General features: G+C 48.6%; 1 protein-coding gene and 1 non-coding gene across 4 annotated transcripts; one reads left to right on the top strand and one right to left on the bottom strand.

Moving 5' to 3' along the window:
- Positions 1 to 3839: 3839 nt before the first annotated feature.
- Positions 3840 to 3921, bottom strand: trnas-aga (transfer RNA serine (anticodon AGA)). Its single transcript has one exon. It is a non-coding gene; the product is annotated as a tRNA-Ser (tRNA).
- A 1209-nt stretch (positions 3922 to 5130) lies between these two features.
- bptf (bromodomain PHD finger transcription factor) lies at positions 5131 to 25259 on the top strand. Of its 3 annotated transcripts, none has more exons than XM_062407645.1 (30): positions 5131 to 5865; positions 6866 to 7688; positions 8369 to 8589; positions 9285 to 9467; positions 9558 to 9734; positions 10731 to 10886; positions 10979 to 11064; positions 11161 to 11513; positions 11741 to 11872; positions 12005 to 12134; positions 12387 to 12522; positions 12614 to 12907; positions 13008 to 14508; positions 14619 to 14743; positions 14939 to 15067; positions 15175 to 15443; positions 15537 to 15762; positions 16901 to 17037; positions 17119 to 17230; positions 17339 to 17544; positions 17634 to 18759; positions 18862 to 20174; positions 20265 to 20347; positions 20432 to 20657; positions 20998 to 21557; positions 21646 to 21822; positions 21925 to 22117; positions 22240 to 22324; positions 22450 to 22636; positions 23557 to 25259. In XM_062407645.1, the coding sequence occupies exons 1-30, from the start codon at positions 5343 to 5345 to the stop codon at positions 23570 to 23572; spliced, it is 9885 nt and encodes a 3294-aa protein (XP_062263629.1). In that variant the 5' UTR covers positions 5131 to 5342; the 3' UTR covers positions 23573 to 25259. The 3 variants fall into 3 exon arrangements, with proteins under 3 accessions (XP_062263629.1, XP_062263627.1, XP_062263628.1); XM_062407643.1 differs by having other exon boundaries at positions 24357 to 25259; XM_062407644.1 differs by having other exon boundaries at positions 12617 to 12907; positions 24357 to 25259.
- The last annotated feature ends 579 nt before the right edge of the window (positions 25260 to 25838 follow it).

Genomic DNA, 25838 nt, shown 5'->3' on the forward strand with positions numbered 1-25838 from the left:
ACTAGGTGGCGTCAGCATAATGTTAGTTTATTTTTGGTTAAATGTATTTGTTGTGTACTTGGAATCATCCCATGTCCCATCCACTACCATGGAGGAGGTGGGGTTTAAGACCTGTACTGCAGCCAGCCACCAGGAGGCGATCAACACATTTTGGCTTCTCTTTTGGGCGAACAGTCTTTTTATGGTTTGATAAAAAGCAGCAGCTCAGAGATGGTTCCTGGAGGCGACTGAGTCTCGTTCCTGACATCGAGGCTTCGGGCTCCAGACGCAGTCAAATCGTGTCGACCTTCTTCTGTTGCATTGAATCATCATCTGGGCTGTGATCTAAAAAAAAACACAGAGAAATCTGCATGGTATGAAAATAGCAGCGTCTCCCTGACACCAGAGATGAGTCAGTGAGAGGTGTTAGATGAAGAGCATCAGCCACGTGTCACATCCCTGGAGCTTCAGAGGAAGATGAGCATCTGTCAGTGGATCAGAAGAGGAAGATGATTTCATTTCTTCAAGAGGAAACCCCGGCAGCACAGAGAGATCTTTAACATCACGTTAGTCACAGTCTGCTCCACATGGCTGACCCCGGCCTTCAGCTCCTCGCTCCTCTCAGGCTCCTCTCGGGCTCCTTGCTCCTCACAGGCTCCTCGCAGGCTCCTCGCAGGCTCCTTGCTCCTCACAGGCTCCTCGCAGGCTCCTCGCTCCTCTCAGGCTCCTCGCAGGCTCCTTGCTCATCACACGCTCCTCACAGGCTCCTCGCTCCTCTCAAGCTCCTCGCTCCTCTCAGGCTCCTTGCAGGCTCCTTGCTCATCACAGGCTCCTCTTAGGCTCCTCGCTCCTCTCAAGCTCCTCGCTCCTCTTAGGCTCCTCGCAGGCTCCTCTCGGGCTCCTTGCTCCTCACAGGCTCCTCTCAGGCTCCTCGCAGGCTCCTTGCTCCTCACAGGCTCCTCTTAGGCTCCTCGCTCCTCTCAAGCTCCTCGCTCCTCTCAGGCTCCTTGCAGGCTCCTTGCTCATCACAGGCTCCTCTTAGGCTCCTCGCTCCTCTCAAGCTCCTCGCTCCTCTTAGGCTCCTCGCAGGCTCCTCTCGGGCTCCTTGCTCCTCACAGGCTCCTCTTAGGCTCCTCGCTCCTCGAAGGCTCCTCGAAGGCTCCTTGCTCATCACACGCTCCTCACAGGCTCCTCGCTCCTCTCAAGCTCCTCGCTCCTCTCAGGCTCCTTGCAGGCTCCTTGCTCATCACAGGCTCCTCGCTCCTCTCAAGCTCCTCGCTCCTCTTAGGCTCCTCGCAGGCTCCTCTCAGGCTCCTCGCAGGCTCCTTGCTCATCACAGGCTCCTCTTAGGCTCCTCGCTCCTCTCAAGCTCCTCGCTCCTCTTAGGCTCCTCGCAGGCTCCTCTCGGGCTCCTTGCTCCTCACAGGCTCCTCTCAGGCTCCTCGCAGGCTCCTTGCTCCTCACAGGCTCCTCTTAGGCTCCTCGCTCCTCTTAGGCTCCTCGCAGGCTCCTCTCAGGCTCCTCGCAGGCTCCTTGCTCCTCACAGGCTCCTCTCAGGCTCTTCGCTTCTCTCAGGCTCCTCTCGGGCTCCTCTCAGACTCCTGACAGGCTCCTCTCAGGTTCCTCACGGGCTCGATAGAATAAACAAATTAAATTAAATAGAATTAGAAAATACAATAAAATGCTGATATTTGTATTAGATTGTGTAAAAACTGTTTTTTCCTTCTCACCCTCTCATCTGATTTAATTCCTGGCTCAAAAGCAATCGACTTCCCGATTTGACCCAGTGACCTTTGCCCTGTGGCCTTCGACCTGACTCAAGCTCTAATGTGAGTGGAATCGATTTAAGTGTTTTCTGATGTATATATTAAACGATATAAAATCCCTTTACTCATGATTGTTGGAGGTTTTTCTAAAGCACGAGGCCTGAGGCTGAATCCCGGCCTCTGGGTTCCTGCCTCTGGAGCTCGGCTGCTCGCCACATGCCGCCGCCACCATCATGGTGCCAGCTTCCAAAGCCTCGGCTCTCTACCGCGCTCGGACCTTTTCAGATGATTTGAGGATTTGCAAGTGAGGAGGACATTTCGTGCCACGAGTGACTGAGCAGATTATTGTTGGTGTATGAACTAGTGACCTGTTTGTACAAGTCCCACAGCTTCAGAATCATTCATACCAACATGTTCAGCTCAGTCTAGACACAGAGTTTTTCTCACAGGCAAATTCTATCTGCGGTGAATGAAATATGATGTTTGGTTCTGGTTTGGTGTCAGACTTGAATCCCGTTTGGGGAAGTCACATGGAATCAATGATCTGCAGTATGTTGAGCTGTGTGAAATAAAGAAGTACAGATTTGTGTCTCTGCTGTTTCTCATGAAGCATCAAAATGAAAACAACAAGAGATCATTGTGTGAAGTTTTCTCCTCGTCTGTGTCCTGGATAAACGACTGAGCTCCACAAAGAGACAACAGACAAGTGAACAGTGACAGACAACTACAAGTAAGAGATGTGAAACAACTACAGATGCTGGTGATGAGGAGGAGGAGGAGCAGAGGAAGAGGCTGCAGGTGTTTTATTCCCACAGAACATGAGAGAAACATCATGTCTTGATCAAGAGGACAGATCCCACCTGGGCCCTGAGACGCTGGGGACACACACCCGGGTCTGCTCGGCCTCTGGTGGAACTGAACCAGCTCAGGGGGAAGTGGTTCAAACCTTCTTCTTCTTCTTGTCCCGTGTTCTAAAGGTCAAAACAACAAGATAGACAAGAACTGCAAAGAGACAAAACTCAACAATAAGAAAAGTTGGTGAGAAAAAGACACAAGGAGGAAACCAAACTGCCGTCAAGGCCAAAAGTCACTGAAGTGAGGTTATTTCACTTGTTTCTTAATCACACATCCTCTTTCCACCCGAGCCAGTAGGTCACTGCTGCTGCCAAACGACAAAACAGTTCTAAACTTTATTATTTACACAAATAAAGTACAAGTTAAACAGGTAACAAACATAGGAATCAGGCTGACGGTGTTAAAACGTGAATTAAGGAAATCAAATGGATTTTTAAAACATTCAAACAAATCAGATTATGTAGTTTTAAAACATTTTGTTTTATTCCAGTTCATTCATTTACTATCTGACATTAAATATGGAAATGATTCATTTCTGGTTCACTGCTGCCACCTGCTGGTTGAGCGCCACAGTCAGAGTGAGGTGACATTTGTTTCTGTTTTATATATATATATTTATTTATTCAGCTAGTCATCTAGTACATCTCTGCTGTATATATATATACATGAATTAACATGCTGCAGTATTTATTCCTCTGCTGCTACCTGGTCCTGTTCATATATTCTTATTCACCTTAACTGCACATAATTTATATCTCTTTTACTTCAACCATTCAGTATTTATTTATTTATTGATTTTATTTATCAGTTTTTACATCTGTTACTCTGTCCACGTACTTTAAATTTCATAAACAGAACTCTTACTTTATAATTAAATGTTTTACTACACAGATATTTAACAGTCTCTGTGGATATTGTTCTGATTTTATTGTTGTTTTCTTTCTTAATTGTATTTGTTGTCTTGACTTGATTTATAAATGTGAGTTAGAATTATCATCCGGAGATAAATAAAGTTATTTTGAATAAGAATTTGAATGTTAATCCCAGTAGTCCTCTTGATGTGACGCCGCTGGACGGTAGGTGGCGCTCTCTACTCGTTCATTGTTTTTTAAATAACGTCTCCAGATGTTTTGTTTAAAATTTGAAAACAATTCGTTTTTCTTTTTGTTTAAAAACAAAAGTTTATCGTCGTTATTATTGAAAACAACGTGTTTTATCAAAATGAGAAAAAAAAATGTTCGTTGTCGGCAGGATTCGAACCTGCGCGGGAAGATCCCAATGGATTTCTAGTCCATCGCCTTAACCACTCGGCCACGACAACTGAAATCTATACGTGGTTATGGTACGATTTGTTCTCAGTGCAGGGGACACGTCGTTTAAATCTGTTTTCTACGTGTTTAATTGATTTTATGATTTTATTTTACGAGCTTATTCAAACCTGATTCCACATTTACTGCAGCAGTGAGAGATGAATCTGTGATGTAGCCTTGTTTTTATTTATACAATAACAGTGTCCTGGGCATTTATGTAATTTTAACAATAAGTGAAGTTCACTGTTTCTGGTTTAAATATTAATACTCCACATGCTACACACACGATAAACACTGAGATCACTGGTTAGAGTTTAATGTGGTTTGATAGTTAATGTGACTATTGAAGCTCATTTCTGCTGATGAAGGAAAAGACAAAGAGATAAATAAGACAGAGAGAGAGAGAGAGAGAGAGGTTCCTCTTATGAACGTTCCCATATTTCTGTATATTACGGTTTAAAGCAAACACGTTTTCAGAAGAGTTTTCCCAAGAGAGAGAGAGACAGACTGACTGGTTATAGAGAGAAAGAGACTGGGACACTACTGGTCTACTGGTCCGCTTTAAACAGGTGAAAACTCGACAACTATCATTTAGGAAGAGACACTCACACTCTCGAGCAACAAGCGATTGTATAATCACAATAATTAATATCTCTGAAATAATGAGTATCCCAAGACTTTACCGAAGTAGTGCAATTAAACAAATACAAAGAATTATTTAAAATATATTTATTAGTAAGACAGTACGTTTATTCAATAAAAGATCTAATTTACAAAAGATCAACACAAAATTAAGTAGTAAATAGTAAATCATAATGATGACATTTTAAATCGATATGATAAGATACCGAGTCATTACTTTCTATTGGTCTTTTCTTTAAGTAATAATATGAGATGTTAAGTAATTATTTCCAGATATTAAGTCATTTTTATTTAGTAAGACATCATTTGAGAAACTAAGAAAATTTTGGGAGTTTCTAATTGTATTAATTTTTAACAAACATGACATGAATATAACTGATCATTTGGATTCATGATGCCCGTCAAATTGTGTTGGATCTCGTATTAAAACGCAGAATGCACGTGATATGAACCATGTCAATGATGCAGAAGATTAAAAACATGGCTCGTGGATTCTCATTGTTGCCCCCGAGCTGGAAGCCGCGTCACCACGTGACGGCTCCAGTGTGCGGGCCCGTGGAGCCACAGAGGCAGAGAAGAAGAAAGATGGCGGCTCGGGGCGAATCCGAACGGGACGCCGGGCCAACGTTTTAAGCCTTCACACCCGGAGAGACGCGGGGGACCCACCGGGCCACCGCACCGTCCGGACCCCCGCCGCTCCGGCTTCGCGGCGGTACCGCTTTGGCCCGCGTCGGCCTCGGATAAACCCGCGCAGGGATTGTGGTTGTAGAAGAAGAGACAGTCGGTGATCATGAGAGGGAAGAGAGGCAGGCCGCCCAAAGCCCTGCCGGCCGACGAGGAGCCGTCCCCTGCCGCGACGCGGGGCTTGCGACCGCGAAGGACCCTGAAGCCCCGGCTGCGGGACAGCGGGGACGAGGAGAGCCCCACGCGGGAGCCCAGCAAGCCGAGCCGAAAGAAGCGAGGGGGACCCGGCGGTGTGTCAACGCGGGGCAGGGGACGAGGCAGAGGCGGCGGCAGAGGAGGCAGAGGGGGACGGGGAGGGAAGCGGACGGCGGCCGCCTCCAAAGCGGTGGTGTACGACGACCACGAGAGCGACGAGGACGAGGACGATGCTGTCAGCCTGCGGTCGGAGGAGGAAGAGGTGCCGGCGGAGCCCCCGTCCGAGGAGGACGAGGCCCTGAAAGAGGAGTCCGACTGCCTGGAAGATGATGTGCTGGAGGAGGAGGAGGTGGAGGAGGAGGAGGTGGAGGATGATGCCAGCCACTGCACCGAGAGCAGCTTTCGGAGCCAGAGCACACACGCCAGCACCCCGGGTAAATACCACCGAGGTGTCGGCGGCTCCGGTGGCCAGACCCCGGCTGCAGGGGGCCGGGACGCGCCGCTTGTTTATCTCCGGTGCAGGAAGCTGGAAGGTTATTGTTCAAAATGGAGAATGCACAGTGCACGAAAACAGGCCGCGGTCCTGCTCAGTGGAGCCCCGGGCAGGCAGTGCGATCCCGGGGCTCCACCAGCAGCTCGACCCGCTGACAAAACAACAGAAGTCACATTTATTAAAACCGTCTCGATTCCAAACAGCCGATGATCCACGTTACTGCAAATTACAAGTGCAGCCAGGGCTAGCTTAGCTGCTAGCGTGCTAACGGTAGCTAGTGGTAGCAGCTCATTCTGTCAGACGGATGCTAACATTGTTTATATCCCTCTTTGGTTGTTATGGAAGCCTCAGTTGTTTATTTTTATTTACTTAAGTTGTTTATCAAGAGGGAGAGGAAGGAGCGTGCTAACCAACTTAGCCTGATTAGCTCGCCTGTCATTTGTAAGCTAGCCCCCCCCCCCCCTCCTCCTCCTCAGTTCATCCCTTCATCCCCTGAAGAAGTGATGATAGTGGAGAGTTGTGTTGATAAAGTGTAGTTCAGCCAACACGTGCACGGATAAACAGCTGCACAGCCAATGTTTGCATGGATGCAGGGCGAGGAAATAATAATAATGATAATAATAATAATAATAATATCTAAAGAAGAATATTTAAAAGTTTGCTTCCATTCAGAGTAAACTCATCCTTCTCATATTTAGATATTTGCCATGAATCACAACTACAGCCATCCACTGCTTTTAAAACACCTATATTATAATTTACTAAGCTTTTAATGGATTAAAACGATTAATTGGTTAATCAATAAGATAATTATCAATAAGATAATTGGGAAATTATGCCCTTGTTTAAGTCTCATGTGTGTTGTTATCAAGTTGTGACACTGTTTTCACCCAGTACAAACATATCATTCTGTTTGGCTAATATCACTTTGTTTCCCACAGGCAAGAAGAAGCTCCGGGCTCCCCGTGCTCGCTCTCCCATCCTGGAGGAGAAGGAGATTCCTCCTCTGGAGCTCCCGGAGACCTCGGAGGATCTCCTGGTGCCGACCGAGGAGCTGCTCAACGCCACCTCCGTCTACGAGGTGCTGCGGAACTTCAGCACGGTGCTGCGGCTCTCGCCCTTCCGCTTCGAGGACTTCTGCGCCGCTCTGGTCGGCCAGGAGCAGTGCACTTTAATAGCAGAGACTCACAACTCCCTCCTGAAGGCCATCCTGCGCGAGGAGGACACCTCCAACACTACCTTCGGCCCTGCTGACCTCAAGGACAGTGTCAACTCCACTCTGTACTTTATCGACGGCATGACGTGGCCCGAGGTGCTGCGGGCGTACTGCGAGAGCGACCGGGAGTACCAGCATGTCCTCCCGTACCAGGAGGTGGACGAGTATCCCTACGGCCCCACGGAGAGTAAGATCAAGGTGCTGCAGTTCCTGGTGGACCAGTTCCTCACCACCAACATCGCCCGCGAGGAGCTGATGTCCGACGGCAGCATGCTGTACGACGACCACTGCCGCGTGTGCCACCGACTTGGGGACCTGCTGTGCTGCGAGACCTGCACGGCGGTCTACCACCTGGAGTGCGTGAAGCCGCCGCTGATGGAGGTGCCAGAGGACGAGTGGCAGTGTGAGATTTGTGTGGCTCACAAGGTGCCCGGGGTCACAGACTGTGTAGCAGAGGCACAGAAGATCCGGCCCTACATCCGCCAGGAGCCCATCGGATATGACCGGCACCAGAGGAAATACTGGTTCTTAAACAGAAGGATTATTGTGTAAGTTGGAGTCTCACGGTCGCTCTGTTGCTCTAGAGTTACCTCTGTCTCTGCTCCAGATCCTATTGTCTCCTGAAATGTGTGTTGAGTTAGCACCACACAGGATTAGTGTCAGTGAGGGTTTGAGGAGTTGTTGACACAATCATTTCTTTTAAAAGTGCAAGATTTCGTTTGGACAATTTAACAACTTTCCCAGGGAATAATTTGTGGTTTTTTTTGTGCCGAAGAAAATGTGTTATTTTTTAGGGGAATGATTTGTGTGAAGGGAGATTCAATGCAACTATATGGGGTCCTGGGGTGTGTGGGGGGGGGGGGGGGGATATGCGCTCTACTGAGGATGCTCTAGTAATCGTCATTTCTTCACACGCACCAGTAGCTAGTTCCTACAGGAACCACCTTGCTGCTGTAACTGAAATCTAGTCTGGAACCAGATGGCCGGGGGGGTTGTAGTTTTTTTGTCAGTACCATGTAGCGGCATCTTAAAAGTGATCTCTAGAGCAGAGAGTGATGTCTCTTGAACAATCTGCAGCTGCAACAATTGGACTGTATCTTCCATATTCGGGGAACCAACTTTACCAGCAAAGCAATACAGGCCTTGCTGTGAAGTGGAAGAGGAACTTGTGTGTGTGTGTGTGTGTGTGTGTGGTTTGTTCTGACATCTTTCTCCTGTTCTTCCCCAGCGAGGAGGACGGGGAGCACAAGACGAAAAAGATCTGGTACTACAGCACCAAGGCGCAGCTGGAGGAGCTCATGGAGAGCCTGGATAAGGAGTACTGGGAGGTGGACCTGCATGCCACGCTGGAGGAGATGAGGGAGGAGGTGCAGGCTCACATGGACGTCACGGAGGACCTCACCAACAAAGCCCGTGGAAACAACAAAGCCTACCTCACCGCTGTCAACGGTAAGGGAGTTTGAGTTTGTCTTCACACCCAAAAAGAGAAATGTGTACCTCGAAGCAGTGTTGTCTTGTTCTGGTACTTGTGGACTGGGGTTGTGTAGAGAAGGTGTGTATCAGCAGGGTTTCCTCTGTGACCCCAGTGCTCTGCAGATCGTGACGGTTGCACCGACGTGCTCGGAGCTGCCGTCGCTTCCTGTTTCACTCTCTTATCAGACTGATGGAAACACGTTTCTCCCTCAAACATCCTCCAGAGTAGTTGGATGACTTTTTATGACCGTGTCAGCAGTTTCCGTTTGTGTGTTCGCTGTGTTTCCTTGTGTGTCTGGTGTTGTAACTGTTTGTCACCAGAAGTCGGACGATGAAGGGCAGCACGTTTTTTATTTATTGGATTTTAGAATGTTCTCTGCAGTGAGGAGGAACCTTGGTTTGTAAAAAGCCACTGCAGTGACTTTTATTTATTTTTGTCCACCATAACTGATTTATGTGTTTAGTATTTCTCATCTGTTTAAAAGCCCACTGCCTGCACCGTCCTGTTCTTTGAGCTGCTGGAGATGCAGTTTAGAAACATTATTCTCTGCTTTTCATCATAGAAAGTCTTCCAGGTCTCGGATCTGTGCGGATCAGTCATTCTTTTCCTGGGTTAACAGGACTGTATTGTTTATTCTGAAACAGATGAACATGTTCTGTCCTGTTTGTAGACGTGATCACGGAGCACTTGAAGGTCAGGCTGCAGGCGAAGACTCGAGCAGAGGAGGGAAAGCAGGAAACAGAATCGGGTTCCGTCAAATCAGCAGCAGAAGAAGAAACTAACGACTCCACCTCGCAGCTCGAGACCAGCGAGCACAAAGTCCCAGAGTCCAGGGAAGATTCTAGTTCCCAAGGTAAAAGTGATCCCCTTGCTTGACTCACTGATATATGAAATTGCGACTCTGCTCGAGCTATAAGCTTTGTGTATTCATGTCCTTCCACAGCATCCTCTGTTCCTCCTTCTGCAGAGGACAGCTCCAGGTCGGATCCTAACCCCGGCTCAGCCTCCCAGGACTCGGCTGTGCCTAAAACAGAATCCACTGAGACCAAGGAGGAAGCTGAGCCCGGTCACTCCAGGAGCCTGGAGAGTGGAGATTCAGCAGCAAAGCAGGAGATGACAGGTTCGTCAAAATCTGACAAACATCCTCTCTGGGTTGTCCTGCTGCTGCTGGCTCTGTTTTAACACAACTTCAAACGTTGTTTTTGTGTGTTATCTGCCCGTTTCGCCCTTGATGCATATTTCTGGGGCTCTAAACAGCCTCCATGTGTGACCCACACTGGGAGAGAGGACTTCTACTGGAACATAAATAACCTGTCAGACAGAAACCTTTATGCTGTGGCTACTAACGGCTCCTTTTTGTGGATGATCCAAAAAGGTTTAAGCTCTTAAGAAACACTCGAGTGACTGGAATCAGCCTGATCCTTTGTACCTCTCCTTTCCATTGTCTTCTGTAAACATCCAATTAGATGTAATATCTGAGACTTTAGGCTGTTGCAGGTCATTTCCAACTTGTCCAACTCTTGCACTAAACTCCAGGTGATGCATTCATCTGCTGCTGTGCTGGTAAAATGATCGACTAATTTCTGCGGCATTTCTTCTCCTGAGTAACAAATCGCCTCCCGCTGTCCCGGTCTTGAAAAGCACACTTTTGGCACGGTGGTTGGTCGGCATCCTTGGCAGCGGCCCATCACCACGTCTGTCACAAGCAGACCCTTATTCTCATTCCAATTTATAGTCCTGTGGGTGGGTTCCTGCTGGTCGGACAAAGGGCTCTCTGCCTGGAAGCACCACCTGCTACCTCGCCAACAAAGAGCTGCATGTACTGTATATGCAGGACTCGACCGTTGAAACACAAAGGCAGAGTCTTGATTTGGATTTGCAGCAATTGCCCAGTTAGCTTGTTTAAGTTTGGTTTTTGGTTTTACAGACCGAGATAAACACTTAATGGTCCACCAACAAGTTTTACTTTTTAAACAGTGTGTAGGTCCGATGTGAAAGCCAAGATTTAGGACCTGGTGATACTCTGAAGAAGATGTATTGAGTTGCCAATGTCTGTAAAATGTCATTTAGTTTGTGTATTTATATTTAAAACTGCATCTTACTGTATTTTTCTTAGATGAGAACTTGAAAGCAGAGTTAAACAGCGACAACTCTGCGACACAAACCCAGGTTCAGCCTCAGCAGCAGTCGTCTCAGCCGGAGACGAGCAGCAACCTGCCTGACCTGGCTGATCGCTCCTCCCAGTCGTCTTTCACCAGTCAGGATGGGGCAGGTAAACACGAGAGACGCTCCTCAGAACTCAAAGTAAACAATCAGTGAATCAATGTTGTTAAACTAAAGGTGTCGCTGGTTTCCGATTGACAGAGGATTATAACGAAAGGGTCAAAAGTGAAGGAGTGAGAGGAGCAGACCAGGAAGTGAATAACCAGTTGTCCAGAGGCAGCAAAGAGGTGATCATCTGTTTGTTGCCAAAACCTTTTTAAAATGATACCTACATAACAAACGAGTTATTAAAGCCACTGTATATTTTACCTGTCGTGTTTCAGTCATCCCCAGTTCGCTCCGACGTCGGCTCTTCGCGACTCAGCTTCTTGAAAAGGGACCTGACGGTGAATCTGAACACTTTGTTCAAACTGGGTCAGGAGGGTAAATACAGGGTCTACCACAACCAGTACAGCACCAACGTCCTGGCCCTCAACAAACACCAGCACCGCGAGGACCACGACAAGAGACGCCACCTGTCGCACAAGTTCAGCCTGACCACCGCCGCCGAGTTCAAGTGGAACGGCTCCATCTACGGTTCTCGGAGCCTGACGGTCTCCACCCTGCGTCTCACCATCATCCAGCTGGAAACCAGCGTGCCCGGACCCTTCATGCATCCTAACTGGGCAGCGCACAGGTACAGCTCCCACCAGGCTCATGTTGTTTGACAGGCTACTACACAACAAGATGTAGTTTTACTCTCAGATACAAGTAGATTAATTAGTTAGATTTCGAGGTACTACTACTTTTCATCAAGAAAGGTAAAAGGCAGATATTCAATATTGAATTTACCAAATGTTTGGAATATGAGTTGTGTTGTTGCTCTACCTGCTGTCTTATGGAGTCTGTCTCTGGTTTCTCAAGGAACAACTGGAACAAAGCAGTGCAGATGTGCAGCAAGGCCAGGGAATTTGCTCTGGCCTTGGCCATACTGGAGTGTGCCATCAAACCAGTGGTCATGCTGCCTGTATGGAAAGATTCTCTCGGACACACAAGGTGAATGAAGCAGAAACCTGCGTGAACATTAACTTCTGCCGTGTCTCCTCAAAGTCTAAATATGCAGCAGTTAGGATCCTCTCTTTCATTTCAGCACCGCTCATGAACATATTCTGTGTTTTCTCTCCTAAGGCTGCATCGCATGACCTCCATTGAGCGGGAGGAGAAAGAGAAGGGGAAGAAGCGAGAGAAGAAACTGGAGGACGAGGAGACGCTGCAGCAGGCCACCTGGGTGAAGTACACCATCCCCATCAAGCACCAGGTAACATAGCACAGCCCCCCCCCCCCACACACACACACACACACACACACACACACACCGGTCAGGCTATAAAATGTATAGATATGAATTGTTGTGGTTTTATTTCCCCAGGAGTGTTTATCATGGACTTGGATCATTTCTGATTTGTCTGAGATTGTTGATATTTTACAATGGAAATGAATTAGAATGGACCTAGCCTCAGATAAGTGTTACTGCATTATAGTTGTGTGTTTGAATGTCTTCTCCGTGTAGGTGTGGAAGCAGAAGGGGGAGGAGTACAGGGTGACTGGTTATGGTGGCTGGAGCTGGGTCAGTAAGACCCATGTACCACGTTTTAGTCCTAAGTTACCAGGGAACACAAACGTAACCTACCGCATAGAACTGGAGGGTAAGAGTTGAACACTTGTACTGCTTTAATTTTCCTCAATGTGTTCTTCCACTTTAACTAATATACTAATGTTTTCTTCCTGTCATCATAGCAGCTAAACTCAAAGAGAAGGGAAGGAAGGAAAAGGCAGCATCTTGCACAAACAACCAGAAGAAGTTGACTGAAACTGAGAAGCAGGATGTAGCAGATGAGGACAATGAGCAAACGTCTCTCAGTGCATCAGCTCAGATCGCTTCATCAGAGGAGGACTGCAAGCCTCAGAGCTCAAAAGAGGAAGAAACCCCATCTGAGAAGGAGGAGGAGAAAGAAGTGGAGGAGAAGACGGTAGATGAAAAGATGGAGGTTGAACCCTCCCTAGAAACTGCTGCTTCAAGTGAAGAGAAAGGTACATGGAGGAATTGAAATGATCCCTCACTTGTTTTTGGATGTTCCTTGAAACTGTTTATATATTTCCATCATCCGCTGATTTGTGACTTGCGTTGCAGATGAAGCTGAAGACAAAGGCGCGTCCTTGTCGTCTGTGGAGCCTGTGAAGGAAGAAGCAGTCACGAGTGTAGAACAACCCAAGGAGGAGGAGAGGGCTGCATCGAAGACGTACTACGACGTCGTGAACGTCAGCGAGGGCTTCCAGCTGCGGACGGCGTACAAGAAGAAGGTGAAGCCGTCCAAACTGGACGGGCTTCTGGAGCGCCGGGTCAAACAGTTCACCCTGGAGGAGAAGCAGAGGCTGGAGCGGGTGAGGCAGGCGGCGGCCATGCAGTCCAAAGTACCAGCCACTAAGACTAATGTAGGGCTGAAGACCGAAGGAGCCACTTTAGACAAACATCAGCCGGCTGTGACCCCGAGTGTGAAAGCAGAAGAGAAGGAGGAGAACTCGCATGTGAAGGACAACGTGGTGAAGAAGCTCGACTTTGAGCAGGAGGCGAAAACAGAACCGACGGCAGCCAACCACAGCAAAGAGACAGAGGGGAGCGCTGTGCAGAGCGACAGTGGGGGGGCCTTACCCCATAAAGAGGTGAATGGAGGGCCCTTAGCAAACAGTAATAATTGTTTATCAGAGACAATAGAAAATACAGAGAAGACACAGAAGCCACAGGTGACGCTAGCCGGAGAGAACCCTAAAAAACGTGGATTCGAGGAAATGGAGAAAAGCAGCGGACAGAGCGTCACAGAGAGCATGGAGGTAGAGCAGAACAAGAGCAGTCCGGTGCAGGTGAATGGACAAGCTTTGGTCCCTTCCGCTACTGCCGACTCAGTCAGAGTCCAAGATGAAATCAAGCCGGTCAAGTCTCTGATGAATGGAGGCCTCTCACAGAACGACGTGTCGGACTCGTGTCATCCACCTCCTCTGAAAGTCCCCAAGCTGGAGAACCACGTGGCGGAGAAAGGAGACGCTCTGAGTCGGAAGGAGGATGTGGCGGTGGGCAGTGAGGGAACCACACCTGCCAAGCTTTCATCCTCAAGCACCTCCTGTGGGAAAAGCATGAGCTCTGACAACTGCAGTGGTAGCGAAGGTTTGAATACCACAACTGCAGAGTCTCAAAATGTCCCAACAACCAGCAGCGTCACTAAGCCTGATGGGACGCCTCAAGCAGCCAGTGTCACCACCACCTCCCAGTCCAGTGCCTCTGCACCAGTAGCAGTCGTCCCACAGAGGAGCAAACATCCAGTCGCTGACACCAAGACGGGTTCAGCAGCAGCCAGCTCCATGACGATCAGTAAGGAGTACTCCACCAGGGACAGAGTCAGCCTCCTGAGGTTCTCCAAATGCAAGAAGGCTCGCTCGGGCACCGCGCTGCCGTCCTACCGCAAGTTTGTCACCAAGAGCAGCAAGAAGAGCCTCTTCGTCCTGCCGAACGATGACCTGAAGAGGCTGGCGAGGAGAGGGGCCATCAGGGAGGTGCCCATCTTCAACTACAACGCCAAGCCCGCCCTGGATATTTGGCCGTATCCTTCACCGCGGCCCACGTTCGGGATCACATGGAGGTTTGTAACACATGAAGACCTTTTTTTGGTGGTTTAGAAATTATTTTGGGAGCGTCTACTTGTTAAAAAATACTTACCAGCCCTGTTTAATATGACTGGGTTGCTTTTAGGTACCGTCTGCAGACTGTGAGGTCACTGGCAGGGGTCAGCCTGATGCTGAGGCTGCTGTGGGCCTGTCTGAGGTGGGACGACATGGCTGTGAGAGCAGCGTCCAATGCAGGGGTTACTCGGAAAGGTGAGAACATGCTTTGCACTTCTCTTTCTCCTGTATTGATGTTTTACTTCCTCGATACAACTTCTCTGTATCTGTCTGTGAAGTAGCATTAATGGATGACTTGCTTCTTCAGTTCAAACATGCAACTTCACAAGCCTCTAGTGTTTTGACAGCTGTTAGTGGTGCCGTTGCATTAATGTTTTATTTTCACCAAAGAAACCTCGGACACGGACATCACCACGACGGAGATCATAAAACGAAGAGACGTGGGGCCATACGGCATCCGCTCAGAATACTGCATCAGGAAGATCATCTGTCCCCTCGGGAACAGAGACACTCCCAAAGGTATTCAGTAACATTTGTTTAGAAGCAGAGTGAGAGGGTTATTTAAAGAACGACCTCGAGGAGTTGTGCTGATCTTGTGCATTTTGTTCTTCCCTTCACGCGAGTAGAGACCCCGACTCCACAGAGGAAAGGCCTGCGCTCGAGTGCCTTGAGGCCCAAGAAGCAGCAGCCAGCCAAGCCGACTGGGCCCATCGCTGTGGAGACGTGGGTGGCCGAGGAGGAAATGGAGCTGTGGGAAATCAGGGCCTTTGCAGAGAGGTTGGAGAAGGAGAAGGGTTCAGATCCCTCGAAGACCGGCAGCAGCCTGAGGACTGCCGAGGATGTCAAGGCCCATCTGGAGAATCAGCTGAAACAGGCCAGACTGGCGGCCCAGCAGGTGAGAACACTGTTATGCTGCTACAGCTTCCTCAGAGGTCACCAAACTCCATGTACCCGAAACTGAATGCTTTCCCAAATCTTTTTGTTTTAGAAACGTCTGGAGAGACCAGGTACACCTGTTTCCACCACAACATCCACCCCCCCCTCAGCCAGCACGCCGGCATCCACGGGCCTGAGGACAGGTCAGGTCACATCTGGAACCAAGATGGTCCTCGCTTCCAAACTGGGCTCAACAGTTTCCTTCCAGCAAGACAAGAATTTCCACCAGTCGTTCGCTTCCTGGGTCAAGCAGGGTCAGACCAACAACAGCAGCTCAGGTGAGCAGGCGGAAAACTGTGTGAAGTGAAACCTTGGAATCCATCATGTTCTGTTAGAGACAGACGTTCTCACAAATGTCCTTCTTTCTAAATCTTCAAGCCTCATCGATTTGTAAAAGGTTGATCCTCGACTCAACTAAATTTGTTAAGTCGATATATAGGATTGGTTTGCCAAAGTGACTTTGATACTTGTGGAGTCCACTTCAATCAAATTATGAATTCTAAAGGGTCATAACAAACTCAGAGTGTATACCTCTGCCAAGGCTACACCCAAACTCACCATGTCAAAGTAAACATAAAATCCTGGATCTGCCTGTTTATCCAGATCTGCTCTGAATGGGTTCTTCCTCAGTTCATGTTCCACCCGTCCACAAAAATGGAAATCAGTTGCGTAGTTTTTGCGTCGTCCGGCTGACGGACAAGAAAAGACGACAAAGTGCAATAGAAACACATTCTCCTTGGCAGAAGTAGTAATCAAACCTTCCAGTAGACTACCAAAGCTGTAGACTGGCATTTGTCGTGGCCCTTGTGGGTGTGCATGACCGCAGGTGGCATGGTGTGTCTTGCAGCCTCCTGTGGCTCGGTGGCCACCGTGGCCAGCAGCATCACCACCTCAGGGCAAACCTTCCAGATCGCTGGCAGCCCAGTGACTGTGGCTGGCCAGGTCCTCGCTGCCAAACTCCCGCTGCCCGCTAACAGCAAGATTGTCACGCTCAACTTGCCCACGACTCAAGGAGGTAGGGAGCACGCGTCTCATCCATTTCCGCTGGTTCTGGCTCACGCTTACCAAAATGGATGAAATGTTTGTGTCGTGAGAGGCAAATATCAGCATGGATGATGCCACCAGTTTCTTTTTTTATCGCATTAAGTGAGCGTCTGTTTGTTGTTTTTTTCAGTTTTGTGCAGCCGTCTTTAAAGCACCTCCGATCCCTGAGTTTCAATTTAACTGTTGTGCAATGAGCTGAGTGTCCAAAGAACTTTTGACATTTCTTTTCATTTAAAACAAACAAGACATTGCAAAGCTTTTCCCCTGCAAACACACAGCATGCCTCCCCCCACACGTCTGTACATCGTGGGCCTCCTAGACCTTATTCTGCTCAGTACACATTCATCCTCATGTAAATGTTCTTATCGACAGGTGTAGTCCAACAGAAGGTTCTGGGCATCTTCCCCTCCGGGCCCCCTGCGAACCTGAGGACATACAGCACACTACATCCTACGACCGGCAACATCAACCTCAGAGCCTCCACCTCCGGCACAGCTGCTCAGCAACAGGTGGGGTTCTCCCCTTGTCCTTCATGTTTTGACTAATGAAGTATGAGCCCTTATGATTTTACCGCTGGTATTGTTTTCTAGGCCAGTCCAGCTGCAGGTCAAACCCAGCCTTGCACTGCGATGAGCCAGTCCACCCCCCTGTCTACCTCTGTGGGCACCGCGATGGTCCGCAGTCCAGCGATGACTCAACAAGGTGCTTTGTCCATTTGATCTTTTCTATTTCCAAGTGATTGTGCACAGCCTTTGTGGCTCACGCCCTGCAAGTACAAATTAAAACCCCTCCCTCTTCCATCCCCTCCAGGCCAACCTCAGCAGATGGTGCCGGGTTCCACACCAGTGCCGACGGCAGCAGCCGCTCAGAGAGCAGCGGCTGCTGCACCATCACCTCATGCAACCGCCACAGCTCCTGGGCAGTCGCCTGCAGCCCCCGCCCAGACCAACAGACCACAGCAGGGTCAAGTCAAACTAACTATGGCGCAGCTCATGCAGCTGACACAGAGCGCTCAGGTTAGGAACACAATTTACTTCCTTCATTGAAAATATAGAGTTTTATTTTATGACTGAATCTAAAAGGTCTTTTGTTTGCTTCTCCTTAGGGTGGAAACCCCGGTCTGACGGTGGTGATCCAGGGTCAGGGCCAGAGCCAGGGCCAGCTGCAAATCATCCCACAGGGTGTTACAGTCATTCCCGGCCCCGGGCAACAGCTGATGCAGGCAGCCATGCCGAATGGTCAGGTCCAGCGCTTCCTCTTCACTCCCATGCCCCCGTCCTCATCACCCACTACTGCCACCCCCCCTGCACCTCAGACCCCTCAAACCCAAATATCGACTCCAGCTCAAGCCAGAACCACTGCGCATGTCCAGACGACCCCCTCAGCCTTAGCCCAAACCCAAATGACAGCCCCTCTACCTACCCCAACCCAAATGACAGCCCCTCTACCTACCCCAACCCAAATGACAGCCCCTCTACCTACCCAAACCCAAATGACAGCCCCTCTACCTACCCCAACACAAATGCCAGGTTTGGCCCCCAGCCCAGCTTCAGCCCCTGTACCTGCAGCCCAGACCTTTTCAGCTGCTTTCCCACAATCCATCCCTGCTCAATCACAGATATCTGCGCCTGCCCTGCTACAAGCTGCAGCCCAGGCCTCCACACAGGTTTTCTCCTCCACACCAGGAATCCTCCCCACACAACCCCAAGTGGCAAGATCTGTGCCTGCCCCCGCTCACCCTGTCCTGGGTATGACTCAGAAAGTCTTCACCTCACCCCCTCAAGTCACAACCTTTGCCCCAGGCTCGTTCCCCACACAAACCCAAACTTCCATGACGCTGCCTGTCCCTGGACAGTTTGCACCTCAGGCCCAGGTCCAGGCACATGCCCTCAACACCTCCCCGGGCCTAACCCCAACCCCTGTCCAGATGAACATTACTGCCCCTTCCCCTGCTGTCGCCCCCGTCTCAGTCAAGGCTGCCCAATTTGCAGCCGCTACCAACTCTGCCCAAATACAAGTGTCTGCCTCTCTTCCCCCTGCAGTCCCAGTCCCCACCCCCGCTCTTGCTCCGGTCTCTGCTCCTGTTTTAGCTGTTGTGTCCGGTCAGATTGCTGTCCCATCCCCGGCTCTAACCCAAATTCAAGTCACAGCTCCAGTTCCCCTCCACGCTGCTATGGCCGGTGCTGTGGTCACACCGGTCACTGCCACCTCCACAACACCTTCAGTGCCAGGTAAAGGACCCACAACTACTGTTTTGTTCTGGTGGTCTTACACATGTTTATGAAAATGGGATAATTTAATACCTGTGATCTCTTTGCTTCCCCCTCTTGTAGCTCTGATGGAACAGAGGGCAGCTCAGCCCCAGGTGTGGACCCCAGCTGCAGCTCAAGGTCAGACTCCTGTTCAGCAGGCGGCAGCTCCCATTCAGGCCCCTGTCTTCACGCCCCTGCCACAAGCATCTCTTACTCCTCAGTCTCAAGCACAAGTCCAGCACCCTACAGTTGTGTCCATGCAGCAGGTTTCTCAAATGCCAGTCTCAGCTGTGCAGGTTCAAATGAAGGGAATACCAGTTTCTTCTGTTGTTACTGCAGTGAGAGCCCCCCAGCCTCAGCTCCAGCCCCAGACCACTACCCAACTGCAACCACAGCCTCAAGCCCAAATCCGTGCACAGATTCAGGTCCAGCCCTTTGGCCAAGTCCAGCAGATACCACACATTCAAGCTCAAGCGCATCTCCAGCCCAAAGCACAACCCCAAATCCAACCGCAGGTCCGAGTTCAGTTTCAGCAGCATGCAGCCCAAGTACAGCCCCTCGCTCAAATCCAACCTCAGGTGCAGTTTCAGACCCAAACCCAGAACTTTCCCCAGGTCCAGTACCACCCCCAGGTACAAGCTTCATTTCAAACGCAGGCGCAAACCCAGCCCCAGACTCAACAACAGGTCCAACCTCAGCCCCAGGTACAGTCGCAGCCTCAGGTTCAGACTCAGGCCCAAAACCAACTCCATCACCAGGTTCAGGTCCAATTCCAGCCACAGGGTCAGATCCAGCCTCAGGCCCCGCAGCAAACACAGCCCCAGTTTCAAATCCAGTCACCGCAGCAGCTGCAAGTCGGGGCCCAAACCCAAGTTCAAGCTCAGCTCCAGGTCCAGTTCCAGCCTCAAACCCAGAATCAAGTTCAAACGCAGCCCCAACTTCAGGTCCAGTCTCCAATCAGGCATCAGCTCATCACTGTCCCCGGCCTGCAGCAGCCAGTCCAGCTCCTCTCAGCTCTGCCCCCCCATGTCGCAGCCCAGATCCAAGCTCAGATCCAGGCCCAGGCGCAGCAGCAGGGAGGCACGGTTCCACAGCAGATCAAACTGCAGCTGCCCATCCAGATCCAGCAGGCGGGGGGGCAGATTCAGGCCCACCAGATCCAGAACATGGTGACCATACAGGCACCAGCAAGCGTCCAGGAGCATCTACAGAGGCTGCAGGTGCAACAGCAGCAGCAGCAGCAACAACAACAACAACAACAACAACAGCAACAGCAGCAGCAACAACAACAGCAGCCACCACCGCCAAAGAAGAAGAAACACCATGAAGCTAAAAGGGAACAGAAAGAGCAGAGTCTGCAGACCCTGAGCCCCGGAGACGGAATCCAAAAACAGGTTCGAACTCAGAACAATTCACAAAATGTATTTCTTACAACGTCAAGATACTGAATGATTACAACCTAAATGTGGTTTGGTTCTTATCAGGTGGTGGTGAAGCAGAATGCTGCAGCAGAGCAGCTGAAGCAGAGGAAGTCGCTCGCTGCGGCCGAGCGAGAGGAGAACCAGAGGTTTGTGTCACTGTCATTGTGTGTTGTGTATTCTCTGCACTGATCCTGTGATCAACCTGACATCCTTCTGTCTCCTCTCCTCAGGATGATCGTGTGCAACCAGGTGATGAAGTTCATCCTCGACAAGATTGAGAAGGACGAGAAGCAGGCAGCTAAGAAGAGGAAGAAGGAGGAGGTGGTGGAGCAGAAGCGCTTCAAGCAGAACGCCTCCAAGCTGACGGCGCTGCTCTACAAGCACAAAGAACAGCTGAAGGCCGAGATCCTGAAGAAGAGGGCCCTGCTGGACAAGGAGCTGCAGCTGCAAGTACAGGTTAGCAAAGGTTGAGTGTAAAACCCACTAACATCCCCCAGCATCTGGGTTTTGTCTGCAGAGGAAATGGTTGCAATGACTCAGCAGTAAACACAGATTCTAATCGGCTCATTTAACTTCTAGGTGTTGGATCGTAAAAACCACAAACGCTAGTACTTATTGTGCAAAACCACTTTTTACTGAGAGGTGATTGAAGTTTCTCAGTCTTGTGCGTTAGTGATGTCGAACTCGAGTCACCTTGGAAAAAGGGAAACTCATCTACTGGCAATGGGAAAGAAGTCAAATACCTTTTCAGCTGGTTTACCTGAATCAAATGTTCCGTGTCTTCTCTTGTCCTCAGGAGGAGCTGAGGCGGGACCTGGCCCGGCTACAGAAGGAGAAGGAGAAAGCCCGAGCGGCCATCACCCAAGCTGCTGCAGCCACAGTCAAGGCGGCCTCTTCCCACTCCTCCCATCCTTCCCACTCCACACATTCCCCTCACAGCAGCCACACTGTGACCTCACCGTCCTCGTCCCATAAACGCAAGAGGGAAGAGGAGAGGGACAAAGACCGACCCCGAGAAAGGGACAGGCACCACGACAAGGACAAGAAACGGGACAGGGAAAAAGACAAGGACAAGGACAGAGACCGGTGTAAAGACAGAGACAAAGATAAAGACAAGGACAAGGAAAAAGACAAAGACAAGGACAGAGACCGTGATCGAGAGAAGGAGAAGGAGAAAAACAGAGAGCGGGACCGGGAGCGAGACAAGGACAGAGATGGGGACAGAGAAAATGACCTTCCAGGAGATCCCAGCTCATCTAAACACAAGAAGAAGAAGAAGCCCTCCTCTACCTCAAAGGATCACAAGAAGGACAACAAACTGTACTGTGTCTGCAAGACGGCCTACGACGAGTCAAAGTGAGCTCCCTGGACACACACCACTGTGACACTGTAAGGTTGACTGGTGACACTTTCACTGATCCCCCTTTCCCTGTTTCCCTCTCAGGTTCTACATCGGGTGCGACCTGTGCTCCAACTGGTTTCACGGCGCCTGTGTCGGCATCACGGAGAAGGAGGCTAAGAAGCTGGAGGACTTTGTGTGTAACGACTGTAAACAAGGTCAGGAGGCAGAAAGCAACGAGGAGCTCTACTGCATCTGCCGGACGCCATACGACGAGTCACAGTACGACAACACACACACACACACACAACTGCCTTATCTGCCTTTTTTAAAAACGCTTTCCGCCGGTGGGTTAACCAGGATGCATCTGATCTCCACCCGCAGGTTTTACATTGGCTGCGACCGCTGCCAGAACTGGTACCACGGGCGCTGCGTGGGCATCCTGCAGAGCGAGGCCACGGCCATCGACGTGTACGTGTGTCCCCAGTGTCAGTCCACGGAAGACGCCATGACAGTTCTCACGCCTCTCACCGACAAAGACAGCGAGGGGTTGAAAAGAATATTACGCTCGTTACAGGTATGAACACATCTTCCTGTGATTGTTTAAGTTGTAAAGAAGATATTTTTAAATCTAAAACCATCCATTTCATTTCAGTTTTTAAAGCAATTATGATTTGTTTTTCTTGTTTCTTCCAACAGACTCACAAAATGGCATGGCCTTTCCTCGAACCAGTGGATCCCCACGATGCACCGGATTATTATCGTGTGATCAAGGAACCGATGGGTAAGAACAATCAGCAGCAGCTTCTGAGAACAGTTGTAAATGTCCCTCCTGCTGATCCATACTCTGAGTTTCATACTCTGTGAATATTCTTCTCACACTTCCCTCACTCCTCTATCCCCTTGCAGACTTTTCCACGATGGAAACCCGTTTGCAGAGGCGACATTACCACAAGCTCACCGAGTTCGTGGCCGACGTGACCAAAATCTTCGACAACTGCCGCTATTACAATCCCAACGACACGCCCTTCTTTCAATGTGCCGAGGTGCTGGAAGCCTTCTTTGTACAGAAGCTTAAAGGATTCAAAGCGAGCAGGTGAGGCGGAGCACTCGTCCTCCTGCACACTCTCCACCTCCCCCGGGGTTCTTCTCAACTTTTCCATGCTCATGTTTTTGTGCTTTACACTTCGGACTCCACGCTGGTTGTCACGACAGTCTCATTTATTCCTTTTTCCTTATTTTGCATTCGTGCCTGCCATTCACTTCTTACTTTGACTTCTTGCTCTGGCATGTCTGTAGTTGTGGTATTTGGCTGTAGAATGAGTTTTACACATAGTCTAGAGGTGGCTCTATCATCTCAAATGGTTTAGAGAGTTGCATGGGACTAAAACCAACAAGACATTAATTCTGCAGCGTAGGTCAGAAGAAGCAACTCCCTGTTTATCCAGAAACATGGAAGTGAGTTCAGGAGGTTGTTGTGTAGATGGATTGTGTATGTTGTTGATGGGAGAGGAGCAGAGTCGCTTCTTGACCGGCGTTGTCCTCTGCTGTCATTGAGCTGTACCTGATAACTGAAATCTCATAATTGTCCTACATGCCACTGTTCTGTTTTATAATGATAAAGTCTTATATTTTTATTTATTACTTGAAAGCAGGGCAGCTGGACTCGTCCCTGGCATTTGTCTCCACACCGGCCCCCTCGATCCAATATCTCCACACCTCCCTTCTCCATTTTACTTTCAGATTCATTATTTAATAACGCCGGCAAATCAATTACAAGTTTTATTGACCCAGTTTACATTAAAGCAGATTAACATTGAAGCAGAGACAAAACACTTGACAGATCAGTTTGAAATAGATAATCAAACATCGTATTTGGATGGAGCCTCAGTCCAATGTCCTCACAAACCTTGGTGTCGTGTTACATCTGTGTCGTGAATCATCTTGCATTTGTGTCTGTTCACCTTTGCTGCATGCTTTTTTATTTATGCCATCCCATTCTCTTCTTTCTTGCAGATTGTCAGATTCTTAAGTGGGCCAGTCTAGCTGGAGTCTGGACTGGAAGCTGGGGTTTCTTGTAATAATGACCTGTTTCCAGAAAATCACAAAACAAAATCCATTTCATATTGGGGAAAAAAACAAAATGAACCATCACAATAACAACCACACACACTCAAACACCAAATGTGCTTTCAATCAAATGGGACAATATCTGGTAATCATGACTTACTGGCAGCCATGTTGACAGTGTTAACCATGTAATTGAGGGACATGCTTTCTTCCAGTCACAGTCACTAGGTTGTTTTCAGTGAGATTTTAATGCATTTTAGTTCTTAACTTTGTATTTATTTTCAGTTACTCATCTAAGTTGAACTGGACATGTTGAGAAGGAAGATGTCACCGGATATACGAATATAACAAAGCTGCATATTTTATTATAGAGATATTTATATGATATTTTGTATGTTAGAGTTTGAAGAAGCTGGTTGTCTCGAGTGTACCAACGTTTTATCATGTACAATGGTTGTAAGATATCTGACTTTGAATGTTTTAAATCATATGGAAACTAAACCTTTTAGAAAGTATTGTTTTAGAAGACCAGAGTTTTGACTTCATAACATGACCTCAGTTCTTGTCCGTGATAAAAAAGCATTCCCTGTAAATTACACCAACATGGCTGCAGGATCCCCCCCCCACCACCACCCCCGATCCTTCTACATTCTCTCCGTGTGTTCTTGAGCTGGCATGACCAGTTAAAGAAATAAAAAATAAAATGTGAAGGGCTCTCAACTCTCCCCTCTCTCCACATCCCGTAGGTCTCATAACAACAAGCTACAGTCGTCTTCGTCAGCCTCTTAGAAAGCGTCGCACATTTCTCAAAACAAAATGCACTTACCAAGAATGTGGCTTTTCTGAACTGTAAGTCTGTGACGGACTCGGCCTCCCCCCCCCCCCCCCCAGCCACCCACCCCCACCCCCCGGTGTTTGGGACGTGCTCCTCTGAGTGTCGGCGCAGCCAGCACTGCTGCTTCCTCACAGAACCGATCGGGCCGGAGCTGCCGTCGGCCCCATTTCAGCTCCAAGGGACCTTTTTGTTTGTTTGGACCTTCACCAGTGGGACTGTACTAACGGAGCGTGAGCGACTGAGGCATTTCAGAAGAAAGTTTACCTCGGAGAAAAGACTCTTAAGGAGCTCTCATATTTCCATGTACTTTATTTTTTTTGATCTCAATCTTTTTATTTCACTTCTTTTCTTGTTTAAAAAGAATCTCTCAGGCCATCCTTGTGGTCATCATGTCCACGACGTAGGAAGCTGAGACACTCACTGACCAGCGGCTGAGTTTTTACCGAGCATCGTGTATCGAGGGTTTTGTGTCACCGAGGAGGAACTCTCCCATTTCCACTCGTCGTTTAGTCTGAGGTGGCGTGAGAGACAGTTGTACTAAATATCTGGACCTCAGTACTTTGCTTGGTTAAACTCCTATAACCTCCTGGACGTGTGGTAATCAGCTGTTGTACATGACTCTTTCTGCAGTAGTGACGGACCGATCCACTGAGAAGGATGAAACCGTGTATCTGAAGGTTCCTGCCCCGTTTGTAAAAAATGTCTGATTTCTTTTTTTTTTTTTTTTTTTGACTTGATTTCTTTTTTCCTTTTTTTTGTATCACAGCTGAAGAAATATTGATGTATATGGAACTTAATAAAAAGCTAAAGACTGGTTTCTTCCTGGTGTGTGTTCATGGCTGATGGTGGGTTTGGTGAAGACTTGCAACTCAAGAACTGATTAAATAAGTGAAAGTGTAAATATATATAAGTATATCATAGAAATAATAGATAAATGTGAATATATTTTAATACAGCCGATTTTTTTTTTTTCCATTATGGAGATATGAATGTATTAAATTCAAATAACAAGTCAATATTTGGTCCTTGTGAGCTAAAAACAGTCCATTAAAACAGATATGTTTAATTATTTGTATTTTATTAGCAATGTTCAAATTATACAAATTGAGGAAGTCCCATTGAGTTCAAGATATATTTTTTTCTCACTAAAAGAAAAGATGAGTCATCTTTCCTTTATCCGTTTTATTTGTTCAAAGAATTTCCAAATACAAAAACATCAAAAATGTGACACACAGGAACAGGAAATGCGTCACAACGTTGAATATGCACATGTGTCTCATTAGCCGCGGTTTATGCAGAGTACAAATAAACATCTGGCAACACAACAATAACTCATCTACTACACACGTTTACTGAATCAGACTCACACACACATTGCAGAGAAACAGTGGAG

This window comes from Platichthys flesus, chromosome 16 (genome assembly GCF_949316205.1).
Source record: "Platichthys flesus chromosome 16, fPlaFle2.1, whole genome shotgun sequence".
Taxonomy (NCBI): Eukaryota; Metazoa; Chordata; class Actinopteri; order Pleuronectiformes; family Pleuronectidae; genus Platichthys; species Platichthys flesus.